Source organism: Belonocnema kinseyi, chromosome 10 (genome assembly GCF_010883055.1).
Source record: "Belonocnema kinseyi isolate 2016_QV_RU_SX_M_011 chromosome 10, B_treatae_v1, whole genome shotgun sequence".
NCBI classification, from domain to species: domain Eukaryota; kingdom Metazoa; phylum Arthropoda; class Insecta; order Hymenoptera; family Cynipidae; genus Belonocnema; species Belonocnema kinseyi.
In genome coordinates, this window is record NC_046666.1 from 110,404,117 (window position 1) to 110,418,285 (window position 14,169).

Genomic DNA, 14,169 nt, shown 5'->3' on the forward strand with positions numbered 1-14,169 from the left:
GAACTTGCTTGCAGCTTGTGATTCAACTATATATCCAATTATAACTGTATTGCTGAAAATTTTCATCGCAATACCGTGTAGCGTTGCAAGTGGGGAACGGTCCTTTTTTTCGCTGAAGCGAATAAAATCATGGTTGCGAGCGACAACCTCAGATGAAAGATTGACTGGTTTAGGATTAATGCATATTAATTACGACATTCCACGGAATGTCGATAGAGTTATCGATCGGTTTGCTTCAACTAGAAAACATAGATTAGACTTTGTACTTTGAATGTATGCGATGTATCTGTGTATATATGTACATATAAAATATAGCTGTATTTTTACTTATTTAACTTCCATGTGTTAATATTTTCGACCCCGCAATATCCTTTTTTTTTTTTTTTTTTTGCTTTTTTCGACTTATACGCCCCGATCGCCCCCTCCGAGACCAAGGTCTGGATCCGCCGCTGGGGCGAGAAGTCTTTAGAGAGATAATTCAAATATGTGTAGCCGCGATGTTCGAGGTGATAGGAGTACATTTCGCGGGTCTAATTTATCTGAAAGGCGGACGAAAGGCCTGGATATGTATTTTTACTTGTGCGACGAGAGGCCTGGATATGTATTTTTACGTGTGCGTTTTATAGAGCTTTTTCCTTAGAACTTCTTAATTCTTCGAATGTAGCTTCGTTTTTAATGATATTATGACGACACGTATCTAGTCGAAGTCGATCGAGCATCATTTTCAGTGACAATGGCACGAATTTTTAGTGTTTGGGCAACTCATTAAAAGCACTAAATTATAAGAACATCGCAATCACTCGCGATACATCAGATAGAGTGGAGGCTTAACCCTCTATCAGCGCCTTTTTGGGGAGGTTTGTGGGAACTTCTTATTGGTGCACTGAAAAGATTTCTTCAGCCTTCACTTAAAAAATCCTGTTTAAATTACGAGGAAATGTTGATGACGTTAACCAATTGTGAAATGGTAATAAATTCTTGACCTATTACTTATTTACCTGAGAGTGCTGGTGAGATTGTAACATTAACCTAATCAATGTTTTTGTAAGAACTGAAAGAGATCGGAATGATAGATTTGGACAAATTAAAAAGAGTAGAAATAAACAAACGGTTCACTTGCAGTCAAAAAATTAAGCAAGATTTACGCCATTTTAGATATTAGTGTCTACTATCGGCGAGAAAATTCGAGTCCTCTGGGTTTGACGTTGAATAAGTATGTGAAGGAAAAATGTTAGGTTAATGAAAAAGGAAATATTTTAAAGATGCAAATGTTGTACGTTAATAAGCCGAAAAGTAATATTCCAAAAAATTATTTGAAGTCAGTTTTTTATATAGGAAAGCAAGTGCGAGAGCCCAGCTTGGTGCCGTTTTTTCAGGGGATTGTCCTCTATTTTACTCAACCCGACCTACCCAACTTGTGCCTCCGAGCCTCACACTGGCCTTCAAACCTTTTCCCTGTGTTAAGGAAAACCTAGGCCGATCCCCTGAAAAACGGCACCACGCTGGGCTCTCGCACTTGCTTTCCTAGATAAAAAACTGACTTCAAATATCGCAATTTGTACGAAGACAACAAGAAGCACATACTTCCTTCTAATTGTAAATTATTACAGATAGTTCAACTAACTATCTACAATTTAAATCACTTCATTATCTTCAATATAACTGAAGATAGTGCGCTCGCATATTTATTCACAAAAAACGAACTATCATTTATATGTTGTAAATTTTTCAACGGCAATCTGTTCAGAAATGTGTAATGTACCACCATGAATTTTGCAGATTTTCCCTATTATTTTTTCTATAAAAAACTATGCTTCAAAGTTCACTGTTTTTAAAAGCTATCAAATTTCCTTTTCATCAGATTTTCAGATCTGTAAGCTACAAATAATTTTTCATAATATTACTTTTCGGCTCATTAACGTACATTTGCACCTTTAAAATGAGACCTTTTTCATTAACCTACCATCTTTTTTTCACATATTTATTCAATATCAAAGCCAGAGGACTCGAATTTTCTCGCCGATAGTAAGCGCATTAACCCATAAAAAACGTAAAGGTCAAGTTTCTAAAGAGTTAAAAGTTGGCGATGTAGTTTTAGCGGGTAATGATAATACAAAGCATATAGATTGACCCTTAGTGAATATTAAAGAATTTTACCAAGGAAAAGACGCCCATGTACGCGGTGCATAGTTAATTACAACGACAGGCAAGATAATGCGACGGATTTATCCGCTCGCGTAGAGCGCCGACTATAAAAGGGAGAATGCAGTACAGCTTGTAATAAAGAAATGAAGAGTAGCTAAAACATCAATAAAAAATTATAAACGGTTAAATGAACAAAAAGGTAGAGATATTGAAAGACAAGTAAAAGAAGTGTAAAATTAGAAGTGGAAGAATTTTAAAAATACCTAATTGTCTGACGTATAACTGAAATTTCACAAATTTTAAATCTCTTTCATGGTTTTAACTACTTGCTTCAATTTCTTTGATTTTATTGATGGGATGTGTTTATATTAAGACTTTTCAAGAAATGTGTTAATGTGCAGTTGCGGTTTTTTCCATATGTAATTTCCGGAAATTCAAAAAGTTTGGTGCGCACAAAAAGTTCTAACGCTTTATGGAAATAGGTACTCAAGAGTGGGGAGAGTCTTGCATTGTAGCCTGGGTTGTGCGAAAAAGCGTCAACAATGAAGAGTGTTGAATGAGCATAAAAGCCAGCAACATCGGTAATTAAGAGAAGCACGCGAAATCTCTTATTAGTGTAGCTTTAAAGTTGAACGCTTTGTTCGCTTATACTTTAATAAAGTGTAGAGTCTTATGGGTGAATTTTTCCTGATTTAATAACAACCCTATTTTGCTAAATTTTAAATGAAACAAATACTATTAATTCTTGTGTCACCGGTGTTTATGACCAAATTTAGATACAATCTTTTGAATTTGTTTGTGGTTTAATAAAATTTGTCCGATTTTTTATATTTGTGAAATTAAAAACTAATCTGTTCTTTATATCATAATTTTTGTCGGAAAAAAACCCCATGATTTTTACATTCTGTGAGAAAAGCTTTATGCTATTCAATTTGATTTAATTCTCTTCTTAATGCATACAATGCTTTTATATTTCTAACTTGACTGTCATTTTTATTAATGCCTGAACCCCACATTCTGTCAATTTCTGTAAAACTCATTATGAAAATAAATTCATGGAAACTTCAGTTTCGATCTGTGTAGAAAGTTTATCTTTTTGTTGTGTCCTTGAGTCCAATGGGAACGATAGAAATAATCCTAAAAAAGTCTTTCATAAAAATTCAAAAGAAACCATCAATAACATTACAAATGATCAATAAAAATGTTTCAAAAATTAAAAAAGATGTGTGCGTCTCGCGACGCGATGCGGGTATAAGTTGTAGCGTGTATGCTTGTCCAACAGTATGAAAATGTGAAAACAATATTTCTCAAGAAAAAAAAATTTAAGTGAGTGTGAGTAATAGTAGCTAGTTGCCTATAAATTAAATTTAAAGCTTTCTTTGGGATTGGCTTGCCTGTCCCCTGGCTCGCCCAGGATTCATTTGCTAAACATAACGAAGCTATCTGAATTCACAGAAATTTGTCTTTCTCTAATGTTGGTTCGCCCGCATTGTGGTTCATAAGAATTAGTGGATGAAAGTACCACGAATGTACATTTTAGACTTTTGAATCTTAATTATTGTTTTAAAAATAAAGCCAAGGTGCTCAACCATAAATCTTCTTTTTTACCAACTACAAATGTCATGTTATTTAATTGATTTAGAAATTTTTTGATCTTTTTAAATCAAGCTAAAAGTTTTTAGCTCCGATTTTTCTGACAATGGCACTGATTGTCAGAGTGAGACTTGCCTGAAAAATCAAAAGCTTTTCTTCCTCGAAAAAGAAATTTCTCCAACGTTATTAATTATATTTTAGAATCTACACCAGAAACAATCACCGTACCAATTATTAAAAAAGAAACGAGCTCGAGAGTTTTCTTTCATTTATTTTTTTAAGCCTCTTTGCCTTTGTAAGGTTTTCAGTATTGTGATCTTAAGATTTGGTGACGGTATCTCCGAAAAACCCTAAAATAAAAATTAAATACATTTTTCATGAAATCACGAATTATTACATAATGAAACTGCGGAAGAATGTGGTACATTTCATACATTCATACATGCCATACATTTCACGAATTCTTTGAATTTCATTAATAGGCGCGTTCAGCCCGCTATCCGGCTTGAGGGTGACGTAACGTGATGATTCTTGGATTCATTCTTCGTGCAAATATCCCGTACCGCGCCCTAAGAAGTTTCACTTTTTAAAAAATGGATTTTTTAGTTTCAAGTTTGTGTAGTTAACCATCTCTGTATATTTGCAGTTCACTGAATACCTTAAATGAATAAATAAATAGGTAAATACGGTTATTTAGTCTTATCTAATGCTTTGAAGGGGTATAGATTAAAATTTCTTTAAAAATTGTCTATACTTCACTTAAGTGACTCCTTCTTAGAAAAGTATTATGCTTGGAAAAATCGAGTTGTACTTACACATTTTATAGATAAATTGGACAAAGATTTAGATTTATTGAATTGAGACTCCGGATTCTATAACCCCGCATGAAGTTTCCCAGGACGCTTCAGGTCGTTTGAGTTGGCTCCTGTGTACTTGCAAATTGTTTTAAAAAATTAAACTTTTCAAAATATTACTTTGTTGGAAATTTCATGGCGCATCTTTTTTCTTATAGCAAAAAAGTTGTTTTAAGGAACTTCAGAAGCAAATGAGATTATTAATATCATAGTTTGGTGTTTGCTTTACAAAGTTCCTACGCTTAAAAGTTAAGTAAATGTTTAAAATGCAATGAACTTCCATGTTGACAAAATATGTATTTATTCCGTCTTAGGCGACCCCGTATCCTGAGACGGGCCCCTTTTTAAAATCAAAAGACCTATGTAATTAAACACTAGATGATGATAATTTGTATTCGTAGCGTACTATTTAAACATTTTCTTTGCATTTATGACATATTATGTATGCAAAATACATTATAAAACGTAAAATACGCGTTGAGTAATATCTAAAAGAAAATAAGTGTTAACAACGTTCAAGGACTAAATATTTATGAAAAGTTGTAAAATTTTAAATTTAATCGAGCTTAAATTAAGAATTTACTGATATAAATATAAAAAGCAACATATTTAAACAAATTTCTTATTCATTACGTAAAATCATGAAAGAGGTTACGTAAAGTTATAACTGATTGTAAATATTTTTACTTGAACTCGCTACAAAAGACTAGAAAATTTATCGGTTTTGTTAAAGAAGAAAGTTATACATTTTTTTGTCAAACATTATCCAAATAATCATAGACAATTTTCAAACGCTTCCTCCATTGAGAGAATTTTGAGTAAGCCCGAACTTTCAGCGAGAGAAATACTTATTAGGATATAGTGAAGTTTTCTGATATGCATTACTTCCATTGAATTATTGGTTAACAAAATATGAGCATTCAAATAGAATAGATCGTGCTCGTGTGAGATGATAACTTCGGTGCCGAGTCGCTGCGTGCTGTTTCACCCGCCAAATAGATACTTATGTTTGTAAAAAATGTCTTTTGAATGGGTGTCTATTGGAATCATAATGTAAATAAAATGCGATTGCATCTTTCATGCATTTTCAAGATACTGATTCAAATTCCAAGTTTTCTATAAATCCTACCTGAGAGTCCCAGAGATATTTTTGGAAAAAGTTCCAAAAATCGTGTTTTCGTAGAAAAAAAAACTCCAAAGTTAAATTGAAGTAGACGTACTTTCGAGTAATTCTAAAAAAATGCAATGATCTAGCGCTAATAGGTCATAAGTTATAACCTCTCAAAGTTCACTGTTTTTGACCTATTTTCCAGGGCAAATTACTCATGTTCAGTTTTTTCAAAATACTTCACTCATTCGTCAAGTTACAAAAGTGGTGAAAGAGCAAAAATTGCAGTTTCGTACATATCCCGCAGAAAAATGGCAAAAAAATAATTTGTAGAGGACTGCATTCTGCGTAAAATAAAAAATAAATAAAAATGTTTTAGCTCATATAGGTCACGAGTAATGATCATGCAAAATTTGACCCTTTCCATTTGGAAGTCTCTGTATGTACTGGAAAATGTACTGCGACCTTATTTGAGCATTTTGGTGTCAAGCATGCATTTTTAGTTCATTACAAGTTCACTTCTTCTTTTTTTTGAAAAATAATCGATTGTTCAACAATTGTTTAAATAATACGCTTCACTCTATCAATTGTGTACACATTTTATGCATTTCCTTTCTGAAAAATACTTCTAGAATATCTGTTTTCGAAATTAAATGAAAAAATACAAATTACTGATTTTAGATTGTTTATTTATTATCGATAGAAAATGCTATGAAAGGGATGAGTTTTTATATCGTTGTATTATTTTATGTTAAGAATGCCAAAAAATGAAAGATTATTTGATAAAATTAACTCTTTTCCACACCAGACTGAAGATAGATTATTAGGCGTTTTTTAAATGTGGTTTCTCCAATAAAACAGTTAATTGGTTTTTTTTAAATTCATTTCGACAGCACATATTTTGGAAGTGATTTTCACAAAGTCATCTTGATGCCAATTTTTTTCTTTTTATTTAATTTGAATAAATGCAATTTCTATTGGCTATCATAAAATGCTAAAAATAAGTGGGTTTTATCATTAAATGTTACTTTTAACATATATTTTTAATAGTATATTCAAATTATAACCAAGTTCCACGATTACTGGGACAGTCCCGATTACTGGGGCATTCAAACTTAAATACATTAGATATGCTATTAATAATAGAGTGAAGCGTATCATTAAAATAATTCTTGAATAATTGATTGTTTTTCAACATAAAAAGAGGGAAAATTGAACTTGTAATGAAATAAAAATGCATCAATGCCACCAAAATGCTCAAATACGGTGGCAGTACATTTTCCAGTACATACAGAGCCTTCCGAATGGAAAGGGTCTAAGTTTTTATGAAGACTAGAAGACTATTATTTTTTTTTAGATTTACGCAACATTTTGACTCTCGTAGTGAAGGTGGTCATTAGGCTCGTCTTAACTATCGTATGCTGAATACTCTTCGATTCAAGAATTCCCAGATATTTATATGACTCGCTCGCAGCAATTGCCTCGATGTCATTTTCGAACTCATTCTCTTACTCTGCGGTCCCTAATTCCCATCTGATTAAATGCACTGGTCTGCATTTATCTAGTCTGAACTCCATGTGGATATCATTAGAAAACTGCTTTATGACATCAATCACTTGCTGCAGTTTCTGGGCTGAACTTGCGTACAGCTTCAGGTCATATATGTACAGAAGATGGGTCACTTGATGACCATCCTCATTATCATGAATTTTGAACACATGAGACATGCTGTTTAGTGTTTCGCTCAATGGGTTCCACGCTAAACAGAACCATAGTGCATTAGTTATTCTTGGTTGTCCATGATCAAAATACTTAATTCTTGTACACCAGAGCCTCATCGCATGACTTAGAAAGTCAATAATTCGTGGGCAGCTTTTGTAAAGTTTTAAGATTTCAAGCAAATAGGCATGCGGCACAGAAGGAAACGCTTCCTTGTAGTTAATGTATGCCATGTGTAAGTTTATTGGATGCTTACGAGCTTGAGTCTTGACAACAGTGTCTATAGTGACTATATCTTTACAGCCACGGGAGTTTTTACAACATCTTTTTTGTTCTTATGTAAGGGTACCATTCTCGACGCAATGAGAATATACCTTATCTCGAATGATAGCTATAAGACATTTATAAATGGTTGGATGACAGGCTATCGGTCAAGTTCAGATGGATTTTGAGCGTCTAGTTTTTTAGGTAACATATACATATTACCCTAGATCATAAAGCCTGGCATCAGATCTGGGTGTTCAATGATCTTCTGAAAACACCTTGCCAACGCAAGATGCACACTCGTCAGGTACTTGTACCAGAAGTTGTGCTATTACTTGCCCTTGTTTCCTCCAGTTTGAACCATGCAGTGTCCAAATTGCATCTGTTCATTTTTCCCCAAATACGGGATCAATAGTTAGTCATGTCTTCCAATTGAGGGAATTCGGGTTCTGTCTGGTCATTTTGCTTTACACTCAGTTCACAAAAAATCTTCTTTTATCTGTCTGAAAGTTTCGATTTTGTTGCCTTCCTGCACTACTTTCCTTGTACCGACGCGGTCTGGCACTGATCCATATCCAACTTGATCTTCTATGGTGGATCTCGATCCCTTGCTAGGACCAAAACTGCATTTGGCGGTCTAGTTCTGCTGCCCAACGTTCTAACGGTTGACACAGCAGAAAGGTATATAAGAGTTTATACCTCTAACACAGTTTTTGTTCGTTCAAATACATAGGTAAAACCTTGCTATTGAGTTATCCTATTATTGCACGCAGATCATTTGTGATGTTCATTTTGGGCAGAGAATTCCTTAGTGTTGGCCCTACATATCTAAACTCTAGTAAAGTATGAACCAAATTCCTTTCGAGGTGCTATAGTTTTTCTGGGATTTCGCTATCCAAATCATCGTTATTAATATCCGGATGTGGTTCTAATGGTTCTGGCATATTATGGTCATTATCCCTAGCACCTATGCCTGCAGCTTTAATCAAATTTTCGTTTTCCATATCTTCCAAGGGAAGTTCATCAATATGAAGCTGCTGTTCCTCTTCCATTTTGATAGCAGCTATTTCAGTAGCCGAAAGCAATCTGTTTACAGATATTGATCATTTTTTATCTGCCAGATTCTGCTAATCTATTTTTGTGGTTTCTCTCCTCACACTTTGCCTGCGTTTCTTCAAAATTCGCTCACTTTTTGAATTTTTATCGAAAATGGCTGGCTAACTAACTTGACTTTCATTTTAAGATATTAAACGTGTGTACCAAAGGACAATCCAATCTGTCAATTCTTTTATACTAAAAAACTAACATACTAACAATCTATAGACACACACAACCATACGTAAACGAACAGACCGACACATTCGTATAAACTTGTTTTTCGGATTTACATTTGTGTATAATAAAGCATTTTTACATTTACGCAATTGGAATTTTTGCGAGACTTTTACTAGAGCAGCTGGTGCTACCTAGCGGTTGTAAGCTCCCATATCTTTAGGTGGCGAGACGATCATGCAACAGTTATCGCTGAAAACATCGACCTATATCCATCTTCAACTGTTGCAAAATGTAAGAATGCTTAGGAAAAGAGCCCTTTTCGTGTTTGCGGCGTCATGACAAGCCATTTTCATGATAGCGTTGTGAAAAAATAGTTTAAAAAACGGTTGTCTCCGAAATATTCGGTTAATGTAATTGTCCTCGTGATCGGTACTCTCGAATTTGCGAAACTATCACTGGCTCATAACCTTGAAGCCATACCTGCGTACCAAAAATATGGCATCGCACTTGCGAGATGGATGCAGAAAGCTTTGATCTTTGAGTCGCTTCGTGTCCAACTGAGCTAATTACAAGACAATCACTCGTTTAAACACACTATATAAGACCTTCACAGCTGTCCTAAACAACATGATTGTTCGAAAAATTGTGCCTGTGTGGAGAGAGATGTATGAACGTGGTTAAAAAAAAGGTGTAGTAAGATGCTGAGAGAACCTACTAATTCACAGGTGCGTCTGCAAAGTCTAATTATCTGTGTGTTAGGAAGCTCGCAGATTCATAAACACATAGTGAGATGCATAGAGAGGGATACCCCTTTACAAAATTAGATTTACTATCTTTATTTGGAAAATATCGAGTCATGCACACGCTGAGTACCTACAACACATACTATCTGGGTATCCCACCCACAGAGGAGCTACATATCTCTACAGACATAATGCGACACTAAGAGTGCTTTATTACGATCTTTCTCGTTCTTAAGGTGTTGATCGCGATGCTGTCCTACCGAATGCTCCGAAGGAGATAGAGTTGCTTGTCCAACGACTGTACCTAAAATATTCGATTAAAGTAATTTTCCTTGTGATCGGTGCTTTCGGAGGTGCGAAGCTACCACTAGTTCGTAACCTTAAAGCTATCCCGGCATGCCAAAAATATGCCAAGATACTTGCGAGATGAATGCAGAAAGCTGTCATCCTTGGATCGCTTCATATACCCAAGATATACGAGGTTTTTTCGCCGACCTGCCATTTTAATTTCTTTGTGCCCTGTGACCACCCATCTCACGGTCGTTAAAAGTGGCCATAGGTGTGATTTAGCGCGGTGCTACTGGGAGCCAGTGTCACTTTTAGAATGCCGTTGCTCCCAGTAGGACCATGCGATGGTTGTTTAACCCTTTTTTAAACACACACGCACACACACACACATATATATATATATATATACACAAACGCACATTAGGGTGGTCTAAATAACGTATTTTCGATATTTTGACCATCCGTTACTATAAATTCAATCTTCATAATGGATAAACTCTTGTATATTTTTGTCAGATTAAAAAAAAACTGAACAAGCGGCATCGCTAATCAATGCGCTAATCAAATAAATATTTTTTTAGTAAAAAATTACAACACTTTTGCTTCATAGAGTTAAGAATTGATCATTTAAAAATGGATAATTTTAAACCTCAATATCAATCAGATAATTAGCAAAAACAAGAAGAGATTCGTCCCTAAAAGGTAGAGAGAGTCCCTAAATAACTACACGATGATTGGTGGGGCAACGTGGTACATCATTCCTAATCCGTTTAAATACTTTAAACTATACAATGAAACTGTTATAGTCTGTTATACCCAAAAGGATACCAGTATTCCATTATTTCCCAGAGGCAAATATAAGCAATAGATATTTGGATCCTAAATTTGAAAATTAAATTGTAAACAAATTTATCTGAATTTTAATTACAATACTTTTATCATCGAGTATTATTATTCTCTTAATTAATTATTATTTAAGCAATGATAATCAATTATATTAATCTATCAGATATTAAAAAATATATTTGAAAAATAAAATAGTTTAAGAAATTAAATTTCAGAAAAAATAGAGTCAAAAACTTCATTAATACAAATAATAGAATTTAAAAAAATAATAAAATAAAAACATAAAATTGTTTCAAAACTGGAATTAGTTAAAAAATCAAATTGCAAAAATCAATTTTTATTTTTTTGAAGTTCAAAATTTGAACAAAATAGTTGATGAAATAAAAGTAATAGATATTTTGACTGTAATTTACATAAATTAAACTCATTATAACAAGCAAAATATAAAAAATTATAAACTATTATCACTGTTAACAGTTTATTCTACTATTCTTATAAATATATTACGTATTTATTTAGAATTTTAAATATTGAAGAAATTTGGAATAAAATCTAAATTCCTAAGAAATCTACAGGGTTAAAGATAGAACAGGTGAAAAATATACAAAGGTTGAAGTCTGGGTCTCAGTACCGAAGTCCAAAGTGAGTGGCTTGCTGCAAAATTTTGAATGCCATGCGCTGGCTCAAATATTATTTTCAAAATCTGAAAAAATACCCAAGCGTTTATTTACTATAAAGATTCAGTTTGTAGTATTGGATGGTCAAAATTCGAAAATGCGTTATTTTGGACCAGCCTAACACAGTTAAAGTTAAAATTACACAATTGCTCTAAAGAATTCAATATGCACCGATCAGAACATACACAATATTACTTGGAGAAAATATTTGAGTCGGATATATTGACTCTAAATACGTAAATAGTGTGAATTTATGAACTGAGTTGTAAACAGAGTCATAAAAAAAAGTTTTCTTTTGCTGAAAGAAATAAAATATATGTAAGTTCATAGAAAATAAGCTTAATTTGTCTTCTTTTTTTTAAAATAAATGTGGTAGAAAATTACATGTACAGAAAAATTGTTGACTTATTGCAAGTGCTTATTGGTTGTAAATTATTTAAATTTAGCCTTAAAATCCGTTATAAAATTTTTCTGTAATTTTTTGACTGCATGACGTAATTCTGGAGTGAAAATTTTATTAAAAATTACTTCCCTCGAACATTTTTAATCGAAACATTTTATTTTGTAACTTCAGAAATTATTTGATAAACTTCCGAATAACGATTCCCTCTGATTACCTTGAAACTCCCTTCAATACTTCTCCTTTCTCACATTCACTGCCATTGATCGACGAGAGATTTGAAAGGGGTAGCGGTGTTACTTATTTTATTTCTGAGACCAGTAAAAGCCCCCCGCCCTCACGAGACATTGGAAAGGGGAATCAGTGTAACTTTAGTTATTTCTGTGACCAGTCACAGGGCCGCTTTTCTGCCCCCCCCCCCCGTTTGCATTAAAAAGGGGGGAAAGCTTGGCGACCTAAACTATTTCGGTGACTAATCACAAGAATACCGAAAGTTACGTTTTAATTATTACTATACCATTTACCAACAGTTTCCGTCTTTTATTGAAATATTATTTGTGAAGGAAAAAAATGTATATTAAATTAAAAGCATACTTTTAAAACATCTACCACTTTTACTGAAATAAATTGAAGAAACACAACATTTTCGGAAAAGTATCCATATTTTAAAAAGAATTCACTCGTATTTCTGTTTGCATGTAAAATTGCATTTCATTGAGTCATTCACTTTTCACAAAGTGAATCCTAATTTACTATTAGGTTCTTCAATTCTTCGAAATTTTGTCTGACAATTGTAGTTATTTCCTTTTTATTTTTAGATTCATTGTCGTAAGACGGATATTTCTTCTATTGGGACTACTATATTTAATGAGAAGTATAACTATGTATGTAACGGTTTTACCAGTGGCGAGTAAAACTTATTTCTGTAGTCCAAAGGCCAACAACACAAGCCCTCTACTAGTGACAAAACGGGTTTTCCAGTTAATATCTGGTTTTGGTTTATCCATAAATGGAAAGCACACTTATTGTGGAGACTACATTTATAGTGGCCACACCGTTATACATGTATTGAGTTATCTAATTATTAATGAATGTAAGTATAATATTTGTAATTATTAAATGCTTCTTATTTTCATATGAATTCTTGATGAGATTCTTCAAGAAATAACAAATTTTTATTATCAGAATTGTTTGTCCACTTTTAAAATTCAGATTAAGAGCATGCTTGTTTTAGAAACTTGATGTTTTGATAAAAAATGAGATAAAAATATGTATGAGGAAATTATCCAGCTTTTTAGACAAGCATGTTTATAATATTTTTTTAAATTGGAAACAACATTCTGATCAGTAGCGTATAGATAAATGGAGGTTTATTTAAAAGGGGATGTGCAAAAAGTACGCAATGCTTTTATCTGACGGAAAATTTAGGGCGGTTCCATGCTGCATTCTCCAAGAAAGAAAAAAAAGAGTAAGCGATCTCCTTGCGAAGTGGCTCCATGTCCATGGGTTATTCGATCTGCTGGTCGCTGTTCTATTGCGAGTAACGAACACACACACATACACTTACGTAACACTCCAGAACAGAGCGCTGTATGCGGGTATGTACCTGGTGGCCTAAGAAGAACCGCTTCGTCCACACTAACATGGCCGTGTTCCCTCCTATGACCTGGCTAGAGACGCTACGTTTTTTCCACTATACCATGGGGTACGCCTGGCACCCGACAGGTATATTTCCAGAAAGTTAAAAACAACGAAATGCATCCAGATCTTACTCGGCGAAGGTGTCCTGATTCGGTGTATTGTCATGAGATAAACACGGGTGTGGCACAAAAGTCTTTAAAGCCCGTGCGTAAGGAAGAGGCTCACACGATCTCACCCACCCATATTAAATTAATCAATTAACGTAACGTAATGAAAAATTTGGGGCGGTTCCATGCTGCATTCTCCAGGAAAGGGATTGTTAAATGAAAGTTGGTTGGTATTTAAAAAATTGTATCATTAAAATTTAACACGATCACCATATTGCTGTTTCTTACCTACGTTAACCGTATAGGAGGGTCAAATTGACCTGGTGTCTTGAAAATGTAGTAAATATGCGTAAAAAATTCTGAAGAGATTCATAGATCACTTTTGAACCGGTAACTTTTTGATAAAATTATGAAATTTGATATTCTTTAAATCAGAATAATAAATATTTAACAATAAACAAACAAACTCGTGATGATTTAATTTTGGTCTTGGGTCACCCCCCCCCCCC

At 33.7% G+C, this 14,169-nt stretch overlaps 1 protein-coding gene across 14 annotated transcripts in view; it reads left to right on the forward strand.

Annotated features, from left to right (window-relative positions):
• LOC117181353 (phosphatidylcholine:ceramide cholinephosphotransferase 2-like) overlaps positions 1-14,169 on the forward strand; it is a 115,487-nt gene that overhangs the window by 91,681 nt on the left and 9,637 nt on the right. For all 14 annotated transcript variants that reach the window (XM_033373937.1, XM_033373938.1, XM_033373933.1 and 11 more), the window contains one exon: positions 12,731-13,005. In XM_033373937.1, coding sequence (XP_033229828.1) covers positions 12,731-13,005 — 275 coding nt within the window. The remainder of the gene's footprint in view (positions 1-12,730; positions 13,006-14,169) is intronic.